Source organism: Agelaius phoeniceus, chromosome 33 (genome assembly GCF_051311805.1).
Source record: "Agelaius phoeniceus isolate bAgePho1 chromosome 33, bAgePho1.hap1, whole genome shotgun sequence".
Taxonomy (NCBI): Eukaryota; Metazoa; Chordata; class Aves; order Passeriformes; family Icteridae; genus Agelaius; species Agelaius phoeniceus.
In genome coordinates, this window is record NC_135297.1 from 2,765,147 (window position 1) to 2,789,871 (window position 24,725).

Here is a 24,725-nt window from a genome sequence, read left to right on the forward strand (position 1 = left end):
CGTGGATCCTGCTGGGGTAACTGCACATTGTCCAATGCTGCTCTTTCAACCATTTGTTTCCAGGTAGCTTGAAACACACCATACTGCACTGGCTGAAACAGAATCATAGCAAGGTGAACAATATCGTAAGGTGCAAGTACATCAGCATTTAGAACACGAATCACTTGCATCACCTGGGAAGAGTTAACACCATACTGATCTACTTTTGACTGGAGATCCCTCCATGCAAAAACCTGATGGCTATCTTCTTGTCCCGAATTAGGAACAGCTTTGAAAACAGGAAAAGCCACAGGCCCACCAGAAGCAGCAGAAGCCATCTCCATCCTTTTAGGTGGACCTATTTTCTCTAACAAATTCCAATCTCCCACTTCAGCTGCTTTCATTCTCACATGCTCCCAGAATTGCAAAGGGTGTCAAGGAGTCACAGCCACCTGGCAGGGAGGCAGAGTCCAAGAAACAGCAGGCCTGGATCTGCTCCGAGGGCTAACAGAAACAGATTCCTGCGTCTTTTTAGGTGTACTTATAACCGGCAGTTCACCATCAGAATTATCACTAGAGAAAGAAGGACACAATGTTAAAAATTGCTTTTGTTCGACCAGTTCAGGAGGGAGGGGCAGGCCAGATGGCTCAGCTGGGGCTGGAGTGGAGGCAGAGGACTCGAAGGAGGGCAGAGGAGGGGCGGAGGGCTCAAGGGAAAGCTGGGGGTGGTGGGGAGCAACTGATCCACGGGAGGGTGAGAGGGGAGCAGGGGAGCAAACGGCCCAGGGAGAGACAGAAGGGCCAATGACCCAGCCTGTTTTTCACTTGGCTTCTTCTGCAACTTCATTTTGGATAATTGCTGTGCAGGCGCAAGATACTTTGGTTTGGGATTCAGTTCAACCAACTGCTGAGCAGTTTAACACAGGTTTAACATACACTCAGCAGTCTGTTGGAGATGAGTACCAAGGAGCAGTCTCAGCCTGCCGTTTGATTCTCACGATAGCAAACCCTGGGGAACCTCCACAGCAACTGCAGCAGGCTCTTCAGGGGGAGATACATGGACAGGCTCAGCCTCAACTTCCTCCTGTTCCTCTACTTCAGTTTCTTGCTCTAATTCCTCTTCCTCCAATTCCTCCCCTCTATCTTGTTCTGCTTTCCGTTCCTTTGTTATAAATGATCAATCAAAAAGCCAAATTTATCAAAATGTGAAAAAGATTTTTTTTTTTTTCCGTCACCAAAATACGGTCCTCAAAAACCCCAGAGCCAAAGAGAAAGTGTCGAGCCCGGGGTCGGCGCTGGGTGAACCTGGATCTGACCTCTATCGCATCAGACCTTCCCCTGTTCACGAGCACCACTTCTTGCGGGGCTGTTTTATACAGTTTGTTATGCCTGAGGCAGAGGAGTCCCGATTTCTTTTGTAACTGCATATTCCAGACAGTTTCTTTCACTGTGCAGAGCTGGACAGTCGCTGTTTCCTGGTCAATAGCCGGTGTTAATTGAGTCCCGGGAAGTCGTCTATTCAGATGTATTTTTCTGGCAACTTCTGCTATCTCGATCGATTGTATCAGTTAGGCAATGATCGTCCTCGGGTGTCTTCCGATCACTCGGGATAGCAGCAATCATCGTGTTGGACACGTCTATTCATAAGTTAACTGGGTATTGTTCTCCTGCTGCCTTTAGGAACCTTGAGATTCCAAGTGGACGTCTGCCTCTGGGCTGCTTGTGGTCAGAGACTCGTTTGGATTTCACAGTCTTATAAAATATGTTCTCTCTATAAGTATGAATTATTTCATGACATATATTACACCTTCAACGCCTCATACAACAGTCTCCAGGTAGCAGCCAAATCAACAACTGTCTTATACCCCTTAGGTATCTCTTCCCATAGTATCTTCCAACCTTTTTCCATGCCCAGACACTGAAGGCAGTGCCGGAATCAGCTTCAAAGTCCTGTGATTTACACCATGTCAGTAAACTACCAAGAGCATAATCAGAAGCTTGAACATTTTTCCGTTTCAATAAAGCCATCCATGTGAACAAAACAGCCTTTTCCTCATTTAATAAATTATTTCCCATTATTTTTCCCAATCACTTACCTTGAATCAGACGTCTGAATTAGGTCCGGACCTCCACAGCGTCCTTGCTGCCTTCACTCGTTTTTAGGGTACCTTTCAACTTTTTCTCTCTTTTGTCTTTCCTTTTTTACAGTCCTGTTGCAATCATGGCAGGGCCACCAGATGTCGATATAGAGCACAACACAGCACAAAGTACCACGACTCCATCAGGAGGGTGCAAGAGAGATTTATTATAGCAACATGTTGCTGTTATACTCTGTCAAGATATTTACATTTACTTAACAGACACATTCACTGCCCATTGGTCATAAGAAAGAAACAGAGTTCTCAGTAGGTGACCAAGGAGCCATGTCACTCTGAGAGCCAACTAAAGTCCCTATCTTCTAACTCTCTCTCTTTCTCCATGGTGTCATGGTGATAGCCTTGGTACCTTCCTCCAGAGAGATACGGGGCCTTCCTTATCTTCAGGAAGCCTTCGCTGGCTCACAAGAACAGCACAAACATATGTTTCCTACAATGAGAGAGATGAAGGAGGAGGTGAGGAAGATCAATTTGGCACCAGAGCAGGTTACAGGCCCCAAAGTCAGAGCCCAACATCCCCCAGCTAGAGAGAGAGGGTACACCCAATGAGCCAACCTGTAGTTCTTCCTGCGTGACCATGGGGAAGACATGGGAAGGTGGGATGGGAAATCCACTTCTCACCTGGCAGCACGGGTGCATCAGCTCAAGGAGGGAAACACTAACTGAGGGAGTTCCACTAAAGTGAAGGCAGCCCCAACCTGCCATGACCGAGCTGCCAGGTGTGATCTGTCAGATCTCCTTGAAGGAACCTCTACCATGTATGCCCAGGAAAGAAATAATAACCAGGGCTAGGGGGGGTCCTGCCTCTAGCCAGGAAGAGGCACAGCAAAACCGGATTTTCTGGATGGTGTGGATCCGATGGCCTGGCACATCAGAGCCACAAAAATACAACGCCTTAGTTGATACTGGTGTGCAGTGTACCCTAATGCCATCGGGACATGGGGGGGCAGAACCTGTTTCCATTGCTGGGGTGACGGGGGGATCACAGCAATTGACCCTGTTGGGAGCTGAGGTGAGCCTGACTGGGAAGGAGTGGCAGAAACATCCTATTGTGACTGGCCCAGAGGCCCCGTGTATTCTGGGCATAGACTTCTTCCAGAATGGCTTCACAAACACCCCAAGGGACTCGGGTGGGCTTTTGGAATAGCTGCGGTAGAGGCAGAGAACATTAAGCAGTTGAACGCCTTGCCTGGACTATCAGAACACTCATCTGCAGTAGGACTCCTGAGGGTGGAAGAGCAACAAGTACCAATTGTCACCTCGACGGTGCACCACTGGCAGTGTTGAACAAATTGAGATGCCGTGATCTGTGGCAGGCTCCGAGCCTGCTAGGGCTCCGTGCAGGGAAGAGGCTTAAAGATAGGAAAATGCCAAGTCACGGTGAAATAGCAATGAATTGAGATGCCATGATCCCCATCCACAGAATGATCCGTGAGCTGGAGAGCCAAGGGGTGCTCAGCAAATCCCACTCACCCTTCAACAGTCCCATCTGGCCTGTGCACAATCTGACAGAGAATGGAGATTGCCTGTGGGCTATCGTGGCTTGAATGAAGTGACTCCACTGCTGAGCGCTGCTGGGCCGGACATGCTGGAACTCCAGTACGAGCTGGAGTCCAAGGCAGCAAAGTGCTTTGCCACTATAGACATTGCTAACGCGTTTTTCTCCATTCCTCTGGCAGCAGAATGTAGGCCTCAGTTTGCTGTCACCTGGAGGGGCGTGCAGTACACCTGGAACCGACTGCCCCAAGGGTGGAAGCACAGCCCCACCATCTGCCATGGACTGATCCAGGCTGCACTGGAAAAGGGTGAGGCTCCAGAACATCTGCAGTACATCGAGGACATCATTGTGTGGGGGAACACGGCAATGGAAGTGTTTGAGAAAGGAGAGAGGATCATCCAGATTCTGCTGGAAGCTGGCTTCACCATCAAGAAGAACAAAGTCAAAGGACCCGCCCGAGAGATCCAGCTTCTGGGAGTGAAGTGGCAAGATGGATGGCGTCAGATTCCCACTGAGGTCATCAGTAAGATCACTACAATGTCTCCACCGACCAGCAAGAAGGAAACACAAGCTTTCTTAGCCATAGGTTTTTGGAGGATGCACATTCCTGAGTACAGCCAGATTGTGAGCCCTCTCTACCTGGTCACCTGCAAGAAGAACGAGTTCCACTGGGGCCCTGAACAGCAACCAGCCTTTGCTCAGATCAAGCAGGAGATCGCTCATGCAGTAGCCCATGGCCCAGCCAGGACAGGAGCAGAGGTGAAGAACGTGCTCTACTCTGCAGCCAGGAACAATGGCTTGTCCTGGAGCCTTTGGCAGAAGGTGCCTGGGGAGACTCAAGGCCGATCACTGGGATTCTGGAGCCCAAGTTACAGAGGAGCCAAAGCCAACTACACTCCCACTGAGAAGGAAATCTTGGCTGCCTATGAAGGAGTTCAAGGGACCTCGGAGGTGATTGGCACAGAAGCACAACTCCTCCTGGCACCCCGACTACCGGTGCTGGGGCGGATGTTTAAAAGAAAGGTTCTCTGTACCCACCACACCACTGACACCACATGGGGCAAATGGATTGCTCTGATCACACAGGGTGCCTGTATTGGAAACCTGAATCGCCTTGGGATTTTGGAGATAAATACAAACTGGCTGGAAGGTGAAAACTTTGGTCTCACTGACAAAGAGGAGCAGGTACAAGTGACACGGGCTGAGGAAGCTCCACCGTACAACCAACTACCAGCAGAGGAAACACGCTACGCTCTTTTCACTGACGGTTCCTGTCACATTGTAGGGATGAACTGGAAATGGAAAGCAGCTGTATGGAGCCCCACAGGACAGATTGCACAAGCTACCAAAGGAGAAGGTGGATCAAGTCAATTTACTGAACTTAAAGCCATTTAGATGGCCCTGGACATTGCTGAAAGAGAGAAGGGGCCAAAACGATACCTTTTATATCAATTCATGGATGGTAGCCAATGATCTGTGAGGTTGGCTGGAAAGGTGGAAAAAGTCCAACTGGCAGCATAGAGGAAAATCAATCTGGGCTGCTGATGAATGGAAAGACATTGCTTCTTGGTTGGAGAAGCTGCCTGTGAAAGTCTGCCACGTAGATGCCCATGTCCCCAAGAGTCGGGCTAGTGAGGAACACCAAAACAAGGAGCAGGTAGGTCAGGCTGCAAAGATAGAGGTGCCAAAGATAGACTTAGATTGGCAACATACGGGGGAGTTGTTCCCAGCTCAATGGGCCCATGATGCCTCAGGCCATCAGGGCAGAGATGCCACCTGTAAGTGGGCACGAGCCCGAGGGGTGGATCTAACCATGGACAGTATTTCTCAGGTTATCCATGACTGTGAGACGTGTGCTGCCATCAAGCAGGCCCAGCAGGTGAAGCCCCTGTGGTATGGTGGGCGGTGTTCCAAGTACAAGTATGGGGAGGCCTGGCAGATTGACTCCATCCCACTGCCCCAGACACGCCAGGGCAAGCGCTACGTGCTGACCATGGTGGAAGCCACCACGGGATGCTGGAGACCGACCCTGTGCCTCACACCACTGCCCAGAACACCATCCTGGGCCTGGAAAAGCAAGCCCTGTGGAGACGTGGTGTGAGAGGATCTTCATCCATTCGTCCCACGTGTCCATGGGGTTGGGTTTCTTACCTACATACGGGCGATCGTTTGGTGACAGGGGGACTCCCACCAGGCATGTTAAGAGCGGACCGTCTACGCTTCCAATGGCCGTGCAAAGATTGTCTTGCTTTAATGACTTTGCCAAAGTGACCCAGATGTTTTGTTTTGGCTGAGGGACGATCCAGCCGGTGGTCACTTGGATACAGATGAGGGCGCTGATAAAGACGATGACAACGATGGCCCTGCTACTGCTGTGGGGTGCCCTGGAGGGTGTGACAGAAAGAATCATACTTCTTCTTTCCCACTGGGTAGTTTTCACTTGTGTATGGTACAAACACACATTAGCTGACTTATTTTAAGACATTCTTAAATATTTTTAAGTTCCTCCTATAGTTCTTCCCAACTCCTCCCAATCACGCCCTTCTCTTTTTTAAGGGAAGTTTGACGGAGGGAAAAAGGAGCAGTTTCAAGAGGGGAAAGAGGGAGGGGGTAGGGATAAAGGGTCACTGGTAGAGGGATGGTGGAAAAGGCAGGGGTGTGTCTGCATTTGAGATTGACGTGGATGTTATCAGTGGGATGTATCTACGTGCGATGAGTGTCCTTGCCACAATGTTTGGATATATGAATTTCTTTTTTCTTCATCTCCAAGAGAAAGCTGCTTCTGTGGCATGCTGGGAGAGGGAGCTGACTTTGTGTTCATTCGAGGGGTCATCTTCAGATCTGTGTTCTACTGATAAATCTTCTGGGAATCCACAGGGATCCTGTATCTGTAGAAACACAAGCATATCCTCTCCCCCACATAATGAGAGGGTATGGCCCTTCAATAATTTTAGATTCATGATTCTGGTCAAATACTGGAGGTCTTTCTTTGAGGTGTGTGTACATGTTGTTAGGAAAGTGCCTTAAAACAGGGGGGTTTGGTTCTTTTTGAGAGCAATTCATGAAATTCATAGCATAAAGTACTTTGCACAGTCTGTCTTGTATAGAGAGAGCCGGGGGCTGTGTACAAATCACAAACGGGACGGGGCTGCTGTGGAACGTGCCTTGAGCTGTTTTATTTTCCAGCATCAGTCTCATTACATTGTTATAAGAATGGGAAGATGCCAGCAGCTCGTGTCCTCAGCAGCAGACAAAGAACTCAATGTTACAACTTACTTTAAAAGTTTTTTGACCAATCCCACAAAGCAAAAGAATATTGACAGTAGTTCTATCCAACCACAATAAGCACAGGTACATTTGGTTAAAACAATGCTTGCTTATTTTGAATACAATACCTGCTTGTAAGCCTTAAAACACAATGCACAGAGCTCCATTATTAAGCTTCAAACTTCTTAATATCTTGCTAGAAAAACTTTTATGTAGCTTAGAGAGTTTTTCTAGACAAGCGTTAATACACAGACCATTGTTCTATTTGTCCTTGCTTTTCTACTTTTTAAATAATTTTTCTGCTGACCAATCTCATGGCTACTGCTTAGCTCTAATCACAGTCCTACTGTCTCTGAGGCCTGCCTTTTGCAGCTTTCCCAAAAACCCTCTGATTTTGTGGATTCCCACACTGAACACAAGTTCAGCTATTTTAAATCAAATGCTCACTGATGTAGATAGTACTAGACATGGCACACTGCAAAATAGAGCTGCTATAGATTTTTTGTTGTTAGCACATGGGCACAGGGGTGGGGATTTTGAAGGAATGTGTTTTATGAATCTCTCTGACCAGTCTACATCCATTCACAGGAAACTCAAACAACTACAAGACAACATGAAGAAATTGACTCTGAATGATTGGGGCTTGGATGAATGGTTTGAGGGATGGGGAATAACTGGATGATTGAAAGATACCTTAAAGGGAGCTTTGTTATTACTAGTAGTTATTATTATATTGCTTTGAGCTATTCCATGCATAGTGAAATTGGAGACCCACTTGGTAGAAAATACAGTGAAAAGGGTTTGGCTGGTGCAAGAAGAAGAAGGGGGAGTTGTAGCAATGTATCTGAACAACTTAGGCCACACTGTGCTCCAGCCATATTGCTTGTAGTTCTTCTTAGCAGAGCCCTCTGGAATTCACCAAGGTTACTAAGACAAAAACTGTGCTAAATGAAGAAAGAAAATGCTGAGAAACAGAATGCCAAGACCACAAGAACAAGATAACAGAGGGCTGTGAGCCACCTGGACTGTAACCAATCACATACCCTGAGAAGTGAGTGCAGAACACAAGGACAAGAGAGAGGCACCAATGAAGAGATGCGTGATCAGTGTATGCAGTAGAGTTAGAATGCATAAATAAGTGCATAATGTAAACAATCAATGGCTTCAGCTTAATCATATTGGTTAGTTGAATGGGAGTCCTGTTTTCCCACCAAGGGTGCCTGGGAAGGAGGGATGGCTCTTTTCCATAAAAAGGAAAGCACTGAGGCAGGAGCAGGAGACAAGTGACCCTTGCAGGCCTGGGGCCTCATGGCCTCCTTGTGCCTGCTCAGCAGCCTGGCAGGGGCCGCCCCATGCTCCTGCCCTTGGCATTGCACATCCCCACATGCCAGTGCCCATCCCGGCAAGAGCCCTGAGCAAGGAGGGAGGGACAGGATCTGCCTGGCCAGGCCCTGGGGCTCAGGCCTTGGCCCTTGGCATTCCTCAAACACATCCAGCTCTGCTCAGCACCAGAGACACCTTGGCTTTGTTTGTCCCCAGCTGTCATCACTGCCTCCAGGGTTCTGCTCTAACTGGAACCTGGGGACACTTTCCCAGTCGTGTCCCTCAGTGGGACCCATTAAAACTTGAAGAAACTTCAGAGTTTCAATTTAATTTTGAGTTGTTGGGAAGTTTTTTGAACATTCTCAGGGACTGAGTCTGATGTAAACAACACCAAATCCCCGAGAGGCTCATTAAAGTCCTTGTGCTGTGTCTGTGCTGCTGAGCTTTAAAGGAACAGCTCTTCCAGGGCCAGCTCCTCACCCAGCACAGCAGGGCTGAGGGCTCTGCCTGCAGGCACTGAGGGGACAGGAGCCAGGCAGAGACAGGCTGAAGGCAATCAGGATTGGGAAGACATTGAGCTGAGACTTCACCTGGAGAAAGATCTTCACAGCCCTGTGCATGGTGAGTGTGTGGGTGCAGGGCAATGTCCCCTGTGCTCCTGGAGGGATCTCCTGAAGCCAGCACACCCCAGAGCCTGGGGGATGTGTCAGGAGGACTCTCCCAGTTTCTCTGTGGCACAGGAGCAGGAGGAGGAGGAGGAGGAGGAGGAGGGGGAGGAGGAGGATGTGCTGCAGAGCGGGGCTGCCCTGGGCACCGTCAGAGGGACAGGGCAGGACGGCTCCTGCTGCCAGGGACGGCTGCAGGGGCTGAAGCTGGGGCTGCAGCCAGGGCTGCCCAGGGCTGTCCTGCAGAGCAGCTCCTGCAGCCCTCAGGGCTCTTGGCCAGCCCAGGGCATGTGCCACCTGCCAGGGGCAGCTCTCAGCCTGCCTGGCAGCTCCCCATGGACGCTGCAGGGGAGAAGTTCCAGGTGCAAGGAGCCCCCCCCATCAGGGCAGATTCCTCCTGCTCTGGAGATGGTGCTGCATGGCCAGGGCTGCTCTCAGCTTTCTCCTAAAGGGAAGGGAAAGGGGCTGTCAGCTTTGGCTGTGTCACTGAGCCTCCTGCACTGTCAGCCTGGGCATCAGCAGATGGGCCTCAGATCTCCCTCAGAAAGTGCCTCCTCAGCCTCCTCTCCCAACAGACAGCAGCAGCAGCACCTTGGCTTGCAGCATCTCTGTTTGTCTGGCCTGCCCTTAAGGCCCTGCTGCCAGGGAGATGCCCCTGGGCAGTGCCCTGTGCTGGGAGGGGTCTGCAGGGCAGAGCTGAGCCCCCAGGGCTGGGCTGGGCTCTGGCAGCACTGGCAGGGACAGGGCTTGGATAGAGAGAAACAGCTCCCAGCAGGCACAACTGCAGGCAGCAGAGGGCCAGAGCAACCCTTGGTATCCCATCCTGTCCAGCTGCACAGGGAAAGAGAGAAGGGCTTAGAGAAACTGACTTTTGAAATCTAGTCTTTAAAAACTCCACTTTATTTTTCAAGCACATTTTAATTTCAATCATGCTGAACTAGAGGGAGCTGTAATGATCAAATGGCACCTGTGTGGTTCCAGTAGTTCTGACTGCACTGGGGCACAAGGTGCCCTGTTTTCCCTCTGGGCTTCCCTAGGGTTCAGGCTGAGAGCAATGCTGAAGATGAGGCAGTAATTCAGCAGCACAAACCCATGCTCAAAAATAAAAATGTTGAGTGAAGTGGCCCCACAGGTAGAGAAGTAGTTTTGAGGGAATTCCTAAAATAACCCCATAGGATTAACTCAAAGAGATTGTCAATGCCTTCTTTCAACAGTCCACCATGCCCAGAGTGAAGGAATGTCCAACAGCAGCTCCATCAGGCACTTCCTCCTGCTGGCATTGGCAGACACGCGGCAGCTGCAGCTCCTGCACTTCTGCCTCTTGCTGGGCATCTCCCTGGCTGCCCTCCTGGGCAACGGCCTCATCATCAGCGCCGTAGCCTGCGGCCACCACCTGCACACGCCCATGTTCTTCTTCCTGCTCAACCTGGCCCTCAGCGACCTGGGCTCCATCTGCACCACTGTCCCCAAAGCCATGCACAATTCCCTCTGGGACACCAGCACCATCTCCTACTCAGGATGTGCTGCACAGGTTTTCTTTTTTCTTTTCTTTATGTCAGCAGAGTTTTCCCTGCTGACCATCATGTGCTACGACCGCTACGTGTCCATCTGCAAACCCCTGCACTACGGGACCCTCCTGGGCAGCAGAGCTTGTGCCCACATGGCAGCAGCTGCCTGGGCCAGTGCCTTTCTCAATGCTCTGCTGCACACAGCCAATACATTTTCCCTGCCCCTGTGCCAGGGCAATGCCCTGGGCCAGTTCTTCTGTGAGGAGCCCCAGATCCTCAAGCTCTCCTGCTCACACTTCACCTTGAGAAAAATTTGGATTTCATTGTTTGCTATATGTTTAGGTTTTGGTTGTTTTGTGTTCATGGTTTTCTCCTATGTGCAGATCTTCAGGGCTGTGCTGAGGATCCCCTCTGAGCAGGGACGGCACAAAGCCTTTTCCACCTGCCTCCCTCACCTGACCGTGGTCTCCCTGTTTCTCAGCACTGCCATTTTTGCCTACCTAAAACCCCCCTCTGTCTCCTCCCCATCCCTGGATCTGGCAGTGTCAGTTCTGTACTCGGTGGTGCCTCCAGCTCTGAACCCCCTCATTTACAGCCTGAGGAACCAGGAGCTCAAGGCTGCAGTGTGGACACTGATGACTGGATGGTATCAGAAACACTAAAGTGCTGCCCAGTTTTTGCAAATCACTTGTAATAAAAGTAATCTTTGATAGTTCTGCTTGGTTTTGGTGGTTTGCCTGGGGGCTCCAGGCTCCTTGCCCAGGCTCTCTCAAGAACACGGCCAGGCCAATGCTCAGCACAGCAACCCCCGTGAGCAGCCCCAGGCTGGCCGTGGGCAGGCTGGGGGCAAACAGCATGGCTGGGGCTCTGCAAGGGCCCTGGGGCAGATGGGAAGGAGCAGCAGAGCAGGGGCTGATCCATGCCCAGTGCGCTGCACAGCCCAGGGCAGCGTCCCAGAGCGTCCTCATGCAGCTGCCAACAACATCCCCCCTCTGCAGCCCTGGCCTCTCCCCCAGCTCACACAGGTGCCCCATCCTTGCAGGCACAGACACGGCAGCACTGCCTCAGCAGCCCCTGTTTGCATTGCACACAGCAGGGGCAGCACCCCCATGCTGTTGCTGTGGGGACATGAACCTGAGGGAGCACAAATGCCATCAGCCCCTGGGGCCAGCAAGGGCTGGGGGACACCAGGGAAACCACTCAGCTTTGTTGTGACAAACCTTTGAGTTCACCAATTCTAACCTGCACCCTAACACAGTATTGTCTGCCCTGAGCCTTCTCCAGATTATACAACCGCAGCTCCCTCATGTCCTTTCAACCAGATTTCTCTTCCAGACCCCTCCCCAGCCTTTTTGCCCTTCTCTGGACACTCCAACCCCTCCATGGCCTTCCTAAATTGGGGGCCCAGAACTGGACACAGCACTCGAGGTGTGGCCTCACCAATGCTGAGTACAGGGGAAGAATCCCTGCCCTGCTCCTGCTGGCCACACCATTCCTGATCCATAGCAGTGCCAGGGGTTGGATGGGGCAATTGGTGGCGTGGGGGTAGGGACGAAGTCTTGATTGATTGTCAGCCATGAAGGGTCTTGATTTTCATATCTGTTCAAACTACATAAGGAGGGGCTGGGGATCAATATCAACTGCGGATTCTGAATCTACAAACAGAAAAGAAAACTAAACAGGACAAAACAATTGTCTCCTAACTATTTTTAATATAATATATTCTATTTGAATACACTTCTCAAAACAAATTAACCACAGAAGAATCAGAGACTTGAATTATTCCCATGGACTTGTCTTGTTTGGGTGTTCTGAACAAATGTGAATGAGCCTTTGTCACTGAATTTCTCAGCTGAAGAGCTCAAGAAAGAAGAGGCCTCTGGAAAAGTAAAGTTCATCACCAAACTCCAAGGTGCTGAGGATGCATCCTGATCAGAGCAGCAATGAACAGAAATGGGCACAGCTTTGTGGCTGCCCTAGCTCTGGGATGGGCCCTGGGCCTGGAGCAGGAGCAGCTCTTGAGGGCCCCAAGGCCGGGGCTCTTGTGCTGCCCTGGGCAGATGGGATGGCAGCAGGGGCTGCAGAGCTCTCAGCATCTCCTGCAGAGGAGAGCAGGGCAGCCAGGGAGCCTCCTTTCCCTTGGCCAGGCACCTTCCCCCATGGTGGGGCTGAGTCCTGTGGCAGCTGCAGCTGCTGCTGTGCCCTTGCCAGGGGCTGAGGCTGTGGGGCAGTGCCCAGAGCAGCCTGGCCTGAGCAGAGCTGTGGGGCCAGAGCCGGCTGGGCTGGGCTGGGCTCAGAGAGGCCCTTGGTGCTGCCCAGAGCTCAGGGCAGCTGGCAGAGCTTGCAGGGAGCTGGGCTGGGCTCAGAGAGCCTGGCCCAGAAACCATCAGTGTCCATCTCAGCCTGGCTGAGCGTGCAGGGGCCAAGAAGAGCAGCCCAGGGTCTGCAAGTTCTCTGGGTGGGAGCTGAGCTTGTGAGCCCTGAGCCCTGCCCAGTGCTGGGGCTGCACCTCCAGCTCCAGAGGAGATGGGACAGATGGGAGCAGAGACAAATCATTCCTGCTGCATTCTTTCTTGTGTTTGCTTATACAGGGGACCTGGATCCATATGTAGAGGAGGTGTTTTGTGCCAGATAACCCTGGTGGAGTGAGAAGAATAATATTATGTAACTGAAAATAATATTTCATGCATAATACACAATGAGGAAAAAAAGACACATGTGATCAGGAGAGCATCTGAGTTTTTCATAGGATGAGAGACTCATTGATGTTCCAGTAGTCAAATCTGTTCAAATACTTTCCTCAGAGCTTCCTTGAGATGAGAGGTGACCACCAGAGGCCAAGGCCAGCCAGAGCTCTCTGGCCTGGCAGCTTTTGGCTGGGAGAACCCTTGCATATAGGGAATTTTTTAGGGGGAGTATCAATTTTGGCCATTGTGATCCTGCAGGGCACCTGGGAAGACGGATGCTTCTTTTCCATAGGAAGGAAAGCACAGAGCCCCAGCTCTCCTGGGGCTGATGAGAGGCAGCCCTCAGCATTCCAAGATCATCCAGACCTGTAACATGGCCCCTGGGAGGCCAAACCATCCAGACCTGTTCCATGTCCCTTTGGTTCCATGAGGCCCTGCAGGGTCACAATGTTCTCCTTGCTTCTGCAGTGTCACAATGGCCCCGTGCTTCCATGAGGCCCTGCAGGGTCACAGTGGCCCTTTGGTTCCCTGGGGCCCCACAGTGCCACAATGGTCTCCATGATTCCATGAGGCCTTGCAATTCCACAATGCTCTCCATGGATCCACAGTGCCCCCAGGATCACAATGGCCCTTTGGTTCCATGAGGCCCTGAAATGCAGCAATGGCCTCTTGGCTCCACAGAGCCCTGCTGCTTCACACTGGGCCCTTGGGACCGTGCGGCCCAACAGAGCCACAGTGATGGCCTTGGTGCCACGGGGTCCCACAGTGTCACGATGATCCCTTCATTTAAGAAGGCCCCAGAGTGTCACAATGGTCTCCATGGTTCCATGGGGCCCCGCAGTGCCACCATGGTCTCCACAGGAAGGAAAGCACAGAGCCCCAGTGTTTCAGGGGCTGATGAACTGCAGTCACCAGAGGCCAAGGCCAGGCCTGTCTGTCTGTCCTGGCAGGTTTGTCTGGGAGCAACCTTTGGATATTGGAAATTTTGAATGTGGAATCCCATTTTCAGCCATTTGTGCCTGGAGGACCAGGCCAGTTCTTTTCCACAGAAAGGAAAGCATGGAGCCCCTGTGTTTGGAAGGCAGGTGAGAGCTGGCCCTGAGCAGGCCAAGGCCAGCCAGACCTGTCTGTAATGGCAGCTTTTGTGTAGGACCAATCATTGGATATAGGACTTTAGGAGGTGGAATCCCAATTTCAGCCATGGGCACCTGGAGAGGAAGGATGGTTCTTTTCCATAGGAAGGAAAGGATGGAGCACCAATGTTTCAGGGCAGAATAGAGGCAACCACCAGAGGCCAAGGCCACCTAGGAATGTCTGTCCTGGCAGCTTTGGTCTGGGAGAAACCCTTGCATATAGGAATTTTGGAGGAAAAGTACCTATTTTGGCCTGTGCAGGAGGGACAGTTCTTGTCCATAGGAAGGAAAGTTCAGAGCCCCACTGTTTGAAGGCAGGTGAGACCCAGTTCTCAGGAAGACAAGGTCAGCCAGGCTTCTTGGTAATGGAAGATTTTGTCTGGCAGCAGTCCCTGGATATTGGGAATTTTGGAGGTGATGCACAGACAGACAACTCTTCAACTGATTAAAGTTGAAAAGAGGGTATTTATTACAGTGCCAGGCACGTCAGTAGTAGTCTCCCAGAGACACGTGCAAAGAATCACAGACTCTGGTCCCCTTATTTATCAAAAAAGGTTTTACATATTCAAATGGTTTCCCAGACACCTAATACATAAATACTACCTACACTGCTTAGTATTATAATCAGTTGAATATCTGTTATAGCTGGCAGTTGTCCTCTTTAATTGAGCCATTGGTCTCTGGAAATGGGTCAGTGGGTTCTAGGGGACAAAGTAAATCATCTTCCTTACGGTAAAATCTTCATCTGTGTCAATTTGGCATGGCTTCTTAACCTGCTGGTCACAATCCATACCTCCTTTCATAGTTTGATTACTCTTAGGATTCAGCTGTGTTTATGGTCCTGCTCTTGTACAATACTTCATGTATCTCATGTCACTTCCATCTTTGCTTCAGTTGTCCCCACCTGGTATCATTAATTTCTTTGTTCAGCTCTAGTCAAGATATATCTCTTAGCTAACTTTGTTTCTAACTTAACCTCTTAATTCATGTAAACTTCTAATTAAAATATATGTAGTTCTCACTAGCCTAGCTGCATTTCTAGCTCGACCCCTTGACTGAAATGGGGAATCCTGTTTTGGCCATGGATGCATGAATGAGAAGGGCAGTTCTTTTCCATTTGAAGGTCAGCTCAGAGCCCCAGGGTTTCAGGGGTACATGAGAAGAGACCCTCGACATGCCAAGGGCAGTGTGACCAGTCAGGCCAAGCCAACCAGACCTGTTCCCTGTTCCCTTGGATCCATGGGGCCCTGCAGGGTCCCAGTGTTGGTGTCATATTGGATCCTTGGTTCCATCAGGCCCAGATGTGTCACACTGGCCCCTTGTTTCCATGGGGCTCCAGAGTGTCACAATGGTCCCTTGCTTCCATGAGACCTTGCAGTGTCACAGGGGTCTCCTTGGTGCCACAGTGTCACAATGGGCCCTTGGTTCCATGGGGACTCACAATGTCAGAAGGGTCTCCTTGGTTCCATGAGGCCCTGCAGAGCCCCTTGAGCCAATGAGGCCTCCAAGTGTCATCATGGACCCCTGGCCATTGGTTCATGAGTCCTTTTAGTGTCACAATGGCCCCTTGGTTCCAAGAGGTTTCTCAGGGACACAATGGTCTCCTTGGATCCACAGTATCACAAGGGACCATTGGTTCAATGAGACCCCAATGTGCCAAAATGGATTTTGGTTTCATGGGGTTCCACGGTGTCACAATGGACCCTTTGTTCCATGGGTTTGCACAGTGTCACAGCTGAGTTGTTGGTTCTGTGAGGCCCCGCTGGCGGCAAATCTTTGAAATACCAAAATAAGGCTCCCGAACGCTCATTTGCTATTTCAGAGGGTATCATTTATTCAGACCTGAGGTCTCGTGAGGGATAACTCCTAACCTTACATGGACATGAAATTCAACCAGTGTGTTGCTTATATACAGTCGCTAAATGTGAATTACAATTTACCCATTTCCATAAAACCCACCCCAAGTTCCCAGATTCACTCCTTGTTTTCTCTAACCCTGCACCCTTGAGCCAGATGTCTTCTTCTCTTCCAAGTGTCCTTGCAGGGAAAGCAGCCCCTGCATGCCTTGTTCCTGTGCTGAAAGTTCCCAGGCAGGGTAAAAATGGAATGAACCCTTTTGGTATCAGCCCCAGGCTTTGTGTGGGCAGGCAGAGGCAGGCAGGAGGCAGAGGTGCCAGCAAAGGAAGGGCCCAGCCAGGTGGGGCAGCCGGGGGGTGCCGACAGCCTGCAGGGACAGAGGCGCAGGGCAGGGACACCGTAGGACAGCCTGGGCTGCACAGGGCACAGGCATGGGCAGCAGCTGCAAGACAGCCCTGCCAGAGCCAACTTGGGCAGCACATTGGCCATGGCTGCTGGGCCTGGGCCTGAGGCAGGAGCAGGAGACAAGTGACCCTTGCAGGCCTGGGGCCTCATGGCCTCCTTGTCCCTGCTCAGCAGCGTGGCAGGGGCCGCCCCATGCTCCTGCCCTTGGCATTGCACATCCCCACATGCCAGAGCCCATCCCGGCAAGAGCCCTGAGCAAGGAGGGAGGGACAGCATCTGCCTGGCCAGGCCCTGGGGCTCAGGCATTGGCCCTGGCTGCTGGGCCTGGGCCTGAGGCAGGAGCAGGAGACAAGTGACCCTTGCAGGCCTGGGGCCTCATGGCCTCCTTGTCCCTGCTCAGCAGCCTGGCAGGGGCCGCCCCATGCTCCTGCCCTTGGCATTGCACATCCCCACATGCCAGAGCCCATCCCAGCAAGAGCCCTGAGCAAGGAGGGAGGGACAGGATCTGCCTGGCCAGGCCCTGGGGCTCAGGCCTTGGCCCTTGGCATTCCTCAAACACATCCAGCTCTGCTCAGCACCAGAGACACCTTGGCCTTGTTTGTGCCCAGCTGTCATCACTGCCACCAGGGTTCTGCTCTAACTGGAACCTGGGGACTCTTTCTCAGTCATGTCCCTCAGTGGGACCCATTAAAACTTCAAGGAACTTTGGAGTCTAAATTTATCTTTGAGTTCTTGAGATGTTTTTTAAACAGGATCTCAGGGATTGAGTCTGATGTAAATAACACCAAAGCACTGAGAGGGTCATTAAAGTTTTCCTACTCCAGTTATGGAGAAAGATTTCAAAGAATTTGTCAGAAACAGACATTCCTATTTTAAATGATGTATTTTTATTTTATTTCTCTTTAGAGCAGAGGTGGTTGCAGCATTCTGTGATTGATATTGACCCAGGGTCTCTCCTCAGCAGCTCTGGCCTGCTCACAGAAGCTGTGCCTGGAGCTCTGACCCACTGTGGACAACCTTGCTCCACAGTGCCCAGCCCCATCCTGTCTATCCTCACTCCCCTGGGACCTGCTGTGCTTGGAGACCTGGCTGCACCCAGCCTAAGAGGGGTTTTCCCTTTTCGCATTTTTTGAAGCAATCTGAAACCCCTGAGTTTCCCCACTGCAAACAGACACACTGCTCAGGTGTGTGCCAGCCCCAGGTGCCACCAAAGCCACTGCAGAGCTGCCCTGGGCCAGCTGTGAGGGTGGATCATCAGCCCAAGCTGCACTGGGCCACTGCAAGGGGCTGTGGCCATGGGCACTGCACTGACCCCACTGCTGGGTTTGGCTGCCATGGCCACCATGAGAAATTAAACTGTCCTTGGAAACACTGGGGAGGACTGGGACATACTGGGGAACACTGGGAACATTGTGGGGAAGACTGGGGACACTGGGACACCCTGTCGATGAAATTGGGAGGAGCTGGAGGGAATGGGAATGGACTCAGGTGTTTTGGGAGGGACTGGTGTGTATTGGAAGGGATCGGAGGGACACTGGGGTTTTACTGGGCTTGTACTGGGGTAGTACTGGGAATGAACTGGGCTGTACTGGGAGGGAATGGAGAGGCTGTTCCCGCCTCCGCCGCCTCTCATTTGCCGAGGCTTCCGCCCATCACCAGCAGCAGCCAATCAGCGCAAGAGATCCGGGCCTGGGGGCGGTGCCTAGGCGGATGCAATATTTTTCTTTTGCCTACAACTCCCGTCATGCCCCGCGGCCGGATACAGCCCCATTGCAGCCGGGACTGCAACGCCCGTCATGCCCCGCGCTCCACAGAACCCCGGGATCCGCCACATCTGTCCCATAAGTGTCCCCTAGATCCTGAAGGATCCCTCAGTGCCTCCTCAGCACCCATTTGGGACCCCACAAAAGCGTCCCCGGACCCCCTGCGTGCTCCCAACCCCACAGATGCCTGGTACAGCCACTTCTGGGAATTCATCTCCTCTCATCCCCCGTGGCCCCCGAGCCCCTCAGAACACTGTCCCGCGCCTAAAACTCCTGCCGTGCCTCGCGCCCTAAAGAGCCCAGTTAGAGCTCCCCGAGCTCCCCCCAAGGATTCCCGAGCCGTTTAAGTTCCCCCGAGGACCTCAAGTCACGGCTCGGACGCAAAAGTATCCGCAGGTGCCTTCCCGGACCCCCAAACGCAGTGTTCCCACCACTTCCGGGACTACAGCTCCCATCATGCTTCGCGGCGCACGTCCATCGCTTTTCCAGCCGGGACTTCATCTCCCGTCATGCCCCGCGCCCCTCCGAGAGCCATTGCAGCTGCGCCAAGAACTCCCGTGATGCTCTGCGGCGCTGTTGAACCGTATGATCCCTGCGCCTTCAACTCCCATCACCCCCCACGCCCCAGAGAGCCCTGTCAGAGCCCCCCAAGGGCCCTCCCGGACCCCGAAGGGCCCCAAATTCCCCTCCCTGACGTCCAAGGGCCCCCCTGGACCCCCAAGTGCTGCCCCGGACCCCGAACTGTCCCTCAGAATCCCTGAGTACCCCGTCCAAGTGCCCACCCGTCTCCCCCAAGTGTCCTTCAGAACCTCAAGTTCTCTCTGAGTTCCCTCCCCAGACCCAAAACTGCCCCAAATTTGTCCCAGAAATGTCTCCAGGGATCCCGAAGTGGTCCCTTGGAGCCTATGTGAGAAAAAGATGATAAAAAAGATAACAAAAAGACTACAAATATTACTAGTTACCATAAGGAGAAAGAAATAAATAGCTAATAGGGATTAATTAATTAATTAAGGGAATTGTGTTTCCTATAATGAGAGACCAATAATTTTTTTGGTTGCTAAAAATGTATAGATTTTTAAAGAAAAATATGAAAATAATGTATTAAAAATAATGAAGAATATTTTCATAAATTAGAATAATATATTTGTAATTTTATTTATAAGTTAAATTTTATTTATACAGAAGAATGCTTAAATTTTTTATATGTTTTGGGATGTCAGTCCCAGGTGGGCAATGTCAGACATGGTGAGGCTGGGGGTAAGGAGAAGCTTGTCCAAACAGGCTCAGCCTGCAAGGGGCTCATTCTTCTCCCTGCCCAGACCTCCTAAGGAGACATTCAGCATCAAGATCACCTGGGGAATGCTTCTATCCCCTCTTCTCTGAAATGAAAAGTAAAAAAATATTCCCTTGACTAAAACCAAAAATCATGATGTGCACTTTGGAATCTTCCTCCTGAAGAGAATTCCAAACTGACTCCAATCACTGCTCAAGCCCTGGAGACTGGAAGACAATGGAAGGGAGACAAAGAGCTCCTGAGGGCTTTCTGTATTTTAATCAGCCCCACGATGGATTTGGGGCTGGGTCCAGGAGCCTCAGGCACAGAGAGAAGGATGAAGAAGCTGCTCAAGGAGTCAGCAGCAAAACTCCAAGTGCCTTGGAGCATGGCTGGGCCCCAGTGAGGGCAGGGAGGGCCAAAGACTGCCCAGGGCCTGGTGAGAGCAGATCCTTGAGGCCAGGATTGCAGGGAGCCCAAGGCCCTGAGCAGGGAACTGCAGTGCTGAGCAAGGCCTGGCTTGGCTGCAGGAAGCAGAAAGGCCAAGGCCTGAGCCCAGCCTGGGCCAGCAGGGCCTGTCCCTCACGGCTGCCTCGGGGCTCTTGGTGGGCCAGGGGGATGTGAGGGGCAGCAAGGACAAATGGCATCAACCTGCAGCCCCTGCCAGCCTCCCCAGGGAGGCCGAGGGAGAAGCAAAGTGCAGCCCCTGCCAGGAAAGTTCCTCCTGTGGGGCCTCCAGAGGCGCTGCCCGAGCCCAGGGCACAAAGGCCTGGGTGCCTGTGGCCCTGCCAGCCCTTCCCAGCCCTTGGCCATCTGTCCTGCAGGCTGTGGCCCCTGGGCGTGCTGCTCCTCTGCCCTGGCCGGCTGCACTCGCCCATCTCGCTGTCCCCCAGCATTTCTCACCCAGCGTTTCTGTGCCCTCTCTGGGCTCCCTGCACCCAGCGCTGCCGGCTCCTGGCACACAGAGCCCGGCCATGGCCCAGCCTCACGCTGCCACACCTCCAGCACCAACATTCTGCCCTGCGAGGGACTTTGCTTTCTCCTCAGCTCCAGCCTGAACCTTCCAAGCTGCGCTTTGGGGAGGTTTCCTGCAATTCCCACTGCCAAGGAAAGCTCTGTCTCCTGCTGGTCACAAACAGAGAAGGGCTGGAGGGAGATGTGGTGGTCAGAGGCTCCCTGGGACACAGTGACGATGAAATTATTGACTTTTTACACATTCTGTGAAAAAAGAGGCATCAACAAATCTTCTGCACTGGACTTGTAAGAGCAGACTTCAGCCTATGAGGATGTAGATTTGGCAAGTACCAAATCAGAGCTGATTTTTTAAAGTGAAACAGTCCTTTTAAAACAAAGGATTCCAGGAAGGATGGATGCACTTCAAGAAAGAAATCTTGAAAGAGCAGGAACAGCCTGTCCCTTTTGACAAGTTAACTAGCAAGGAAAAGGACTGGCCTGGCTGGACATGGAGCGTTTTCCAGGAACTCAAGGAAAAAAAGAGGGTGCATCATCTTTGCACAGAGGGGCAGGCAACTCAGGAAGTGTTTTAGGATGTTGTTACGTCATGCATGTCCCAGACTGCAAGGCAAGATGGATTCTATTTGCCATCTCTATGGCAGTTTTCTTCTGTTAAGTGGGCAGTTTTCCTTATGTCTTCCATAACCACTCCTCCCTCCGGGGGTCATCTGCTGATAATGGGCTATTGAATGCCACTGCATGACTGATAAGAACTACAGTATCCCATTGGGAGATGCTCCGCCCAGAGGGAGGAGCCAAGCATTCCTACCTGGATATAATCTGAGTTTCTGGAACACCAGCACAGCTTCTCCACTGGATTTCCCAGAGGAACAGCAGCTTCCTCTTCCACTGGATCTTCAGAGGAAGACTACACCTTTCTACAGGATCCCTGCTCCAAGAGAACCACACCTGACACTCCTGGAGGGCTGCAGCCACAATTCCAATTGGACTGCTACCAACACCCTGACCCACAGGGTGTCAGGTTGTATTCTGACTCTGTCAGTGCTGTTTTGGTTTACTGCATTGTTTATTTTATCTTTTTATTTTCTTTCCTAATAAGGAACTGTTTTTCCTGCTTCCATATTTTTGCCTGAGAGTCCCCTTAATTCCAAATTGATAACAATTTGGAGGGAAGGGATTTACATTTTCCATTTCAGGGGAGGCTCCTGCCTTCCTTTCCAGACACCTGTCATTCCAAACCAAGACAATGCAGAAAGAAAATTAGAGAGGTGAAAGCATAATAGCTGCTGGCCACTTCTTTGAAGAATATTAAAAATATTTTTTATGAATGCATTAATGGCAAAGGGGTGAAGAGGAACACCTCCATTCCTTATTGGGGGGATATGGTAACCAAAGCTGAGGAAAAGGCTGAGGTACTTAACCCCTTCTTTGCCTCAGTTTCCAACAATAAGTCAACTTGTCCTCAGGGCAAGTGTTCTCCTGAGCTGTAGATGGGCGCAGGGAGCAGAACAGCCCCCCTGGAATCCAGGAGGAAGCAGCTGGGGACCTGCTGAGCCACTCAGATGCTCACAGGTGTCTCTGGGAGCAGATGGGATCCATCCCAGGGGGATGAGGGAGCTGTGGATGAGCTCCCCAAGCTGCTCTCCATCATTTACCATCAGTGCTGGCTCAGCAGGGAGGTCCCAGAGCACTGGAGGTGCCAATGTGAGCCCATCCCCAAGAAGGGCTGGAAGGAGGAGCTGGGGAACTCCAGGCCTGTCAGCTGACCTGGGTGCCCGGCAAGGTTATGGAACAGATCACCTTGAGTGCCATCACAGGGCACCCACAGGATGGCCCAGGGATCAGAGCCAGCCAGCGTGGATTTCAATGTCTGCACTGCTGATCTGCATGAGGGGACTGAGTCCAGCATCAGCAAATCTGCAGATGCCACCAAGCTGGGTGTGAGTGTGGATCTGCTGGAGGGTAGGAGGGCTCTGCAGAGGGACCTGGACAGGCTGGATCCAGGGCCCAAATCCAGCAAGGTGAGGTTGAACAAGACCAAGTGCTGGCTCCTGCACTTTGGCCACAACAACCCCTGCAGCGCTACAGGCTGGGGACAGAGTGGCTGGAGAGCGGCCAGGCAGAAAGGGACCTGGGGCACTGATGGACAGCAGGCTGGACATGAGGCAGCAGTGTGCCCAGGTGGGCAAGAAGGCCAATGGCTCCTGGCCTGGATCAGGAATGGTGTGGCCAGCAGGAGCAGAGCTGCTGTGCCACCCGTGACATGCCCCCAGCTCTGCACACAGACATTGCTGCTGCAGCTCCAGGGAAGGCAGCAAAAGGGGAATTGCCAGGGAAGACTTTGCTGGGAGATGCTTTAGGTCACTTAAAACCACTGAGAGCAGAGGTCCTCATGGACACAGTCTGAGGCCACAGCAAAGGCGGAGAAAAACAAATTGAAATATGACAAAAACAGTGCCATTTCTTCTAGACAAGATTAAAAGACTAAGACAAAGGAAAGAACAAATGAAATACCAAACCCAAGTACTATAAAAGACAAAATTTATTGCAAATGACTTACAGAAACTTGACAGCAGTTTAATGTTTCTGAAACTGTCTAGCCATCAGTCTCCACACTGCAGCCTTGAGCTCCTGGTTCCTCAGGCTGTAGATGAGAGGGTTCAGGACTGGGGGCACCACGGAATATTGAACTGACACTGCCAGATCCAGGGATGGGGAAGAGATGGAGGGGGGCTTCAGGTACGCAAAAAATGAGGTGCTGAGGAAGAGGGAGACCACGGTCAGGTGAGGGAGGCAGGTGGAAAAGGCTTTGTGCCGTCCCTGCTCAGAGGGGATCCTCAGCACAGCCCTGAAGATCTGCACATAGGAGAAAACCATGAACACAAAACAACCAAATCCTAAACAGACACCAACCAATGAAATCCCAAGTTTCCTGAGGTAGGATTTATAGCAGGAGAGCTTGAGGATGTGTGGGATTTCACAGAAGAACTGGCCCAGGGCATTGCCATGGCACAGGGGCAGGGAAAATGTATTGGCTGTGTGCAGCAGAGCAATGGGAAAGGCACTGGCCCAGGCAGCTGCTGCCATGTGGGCACAAGCTCTGCTGCCCAGGAGGGTCCCGTAGTGCAGGGGTTTGCAGATGGACACGTAGCGGTCGTAGCACATGATGGTCAGGAGGAAATACTCTGCTGAAATGAAAAAGACAAACAGAAAAACCTGTGCAGCACATCCTGAGTAGGAGATGGTGCTGGTGTCCCAGAGGGAATTGTGCATGGCTTTGGGGACAGTGGTGCAGATGGAGCCCAGGTCGCTGAGGGCCAGGTTGAGCAGGAAGAAGAACATGGGCATGTGCAGGTGGTGGCCGCAGGCTACGGCGCTGATGATGAGGCCGTTGCCCAGGAGGGCAGCCAGGGAGATGCCCAGCAAGAGGCAGAAGTGCAGGAGCTGCAGCTGCCGCGTGTCTGCCAATGCCAGCAGGAGGAAGTGCCTGATGGAGCTGCTGTTGGACATTCCTTCACTCTGGGAATGGTGGACTGTTGAAACAAGACATTGACAAGCTCTTTGAGTCAATCCAATGGGGTTATTTTAGGAATTCCCTCAAAACTACTTCTCTACCTGTCCGAGAACTTTACTCAACATTTTTATTTTTGAGCTTGGGTTTATGCTCCTGAGTTATTGATTCATCTTCAGCATTGCTCTCAGACTGAACCCCAGGGAAGCCCAGAAGGAAAACAGGGCTCCCTGTGTCCTAGTGCAGTCAGACCTGCTGTCCCCACACAGGTGCCCTTTGCCCATTACACCTCCCTCTAGCTCTGGGTGATCAAACTTTAAATATGCCTGAAAAAAAAAGTAAAGTTTCTATAGACTCCTGTTTCACAGTTAGTGTCTCTAAGCCCTACTCTCTTCCCAGTGCACCTGAACAGGAATGGATACCAGGGGTTGCTCTGGCTCTCTGCTGCCTGGAGTTGTTGCCTGCTGGGAGCTGTTTCCCTCTATCCAAGCCTTATCCCTGCCAGTGCTGCCAGAGCCCAGCCCAGCTCTGGGGGCTCAGCTCTGCCCTGCAGATCCCTCCCAGAACAGGGCACTGCCCAGGGGCATCTCCCTGGCACCAGGGTCTAAGTGCAGGCCAGACAAACAGAGATACTGCAAGCCAAGCTGCTGCTGCTGCTGTGTGTAGGGAGAGGAGGCTGAGGAGGCACTTTCTGAGGGAGATCTGAGGCCCATCTGCTGATGCCC

The 24,725-nt window shown here is 51.8% G+C and overlaps 2 protein-coding genes across 2 annotated transcripts; one reads left to right on the forward strand and one right to left on the reverse strand.

Moving 5' to 3' along the window:
* The first annotated feature begins 10,125 nt into the window (after nucleotides 1-10,125).
* LOC129131862 (olfactory receptor 14J1-like) lies at nucleotides 10,126-11,058 on the forward strand. The gene has a single exon (XM_054650852.2). The coding sequence runs from the start codon at nucleotides 10,126-10,128 to the stop codon at nucleotides 11,056-11,058; it is 933 nt and encodes a 310-aa protein (XP_054506827.2).
* Nucleotides 11,059-23,066: 12,008 nt separating this feature from the next.
* LOC129131861 (olfactory receptor 14C36-like) lies at nucleotides 23,067-23,999 on the reverse strand. Its single transcript, XM_054650851.2, has one exon. The coding sequence runs from the start codon at nucleotides 23,997-23,999 to the stop codon at nucleotides 23,067-23,069; it is 933 nt and encodes a 310-aa protein (XP_054506826.2).
* Nucleotides 24,000-24,725: the final 726 nt, after the last annotated feature.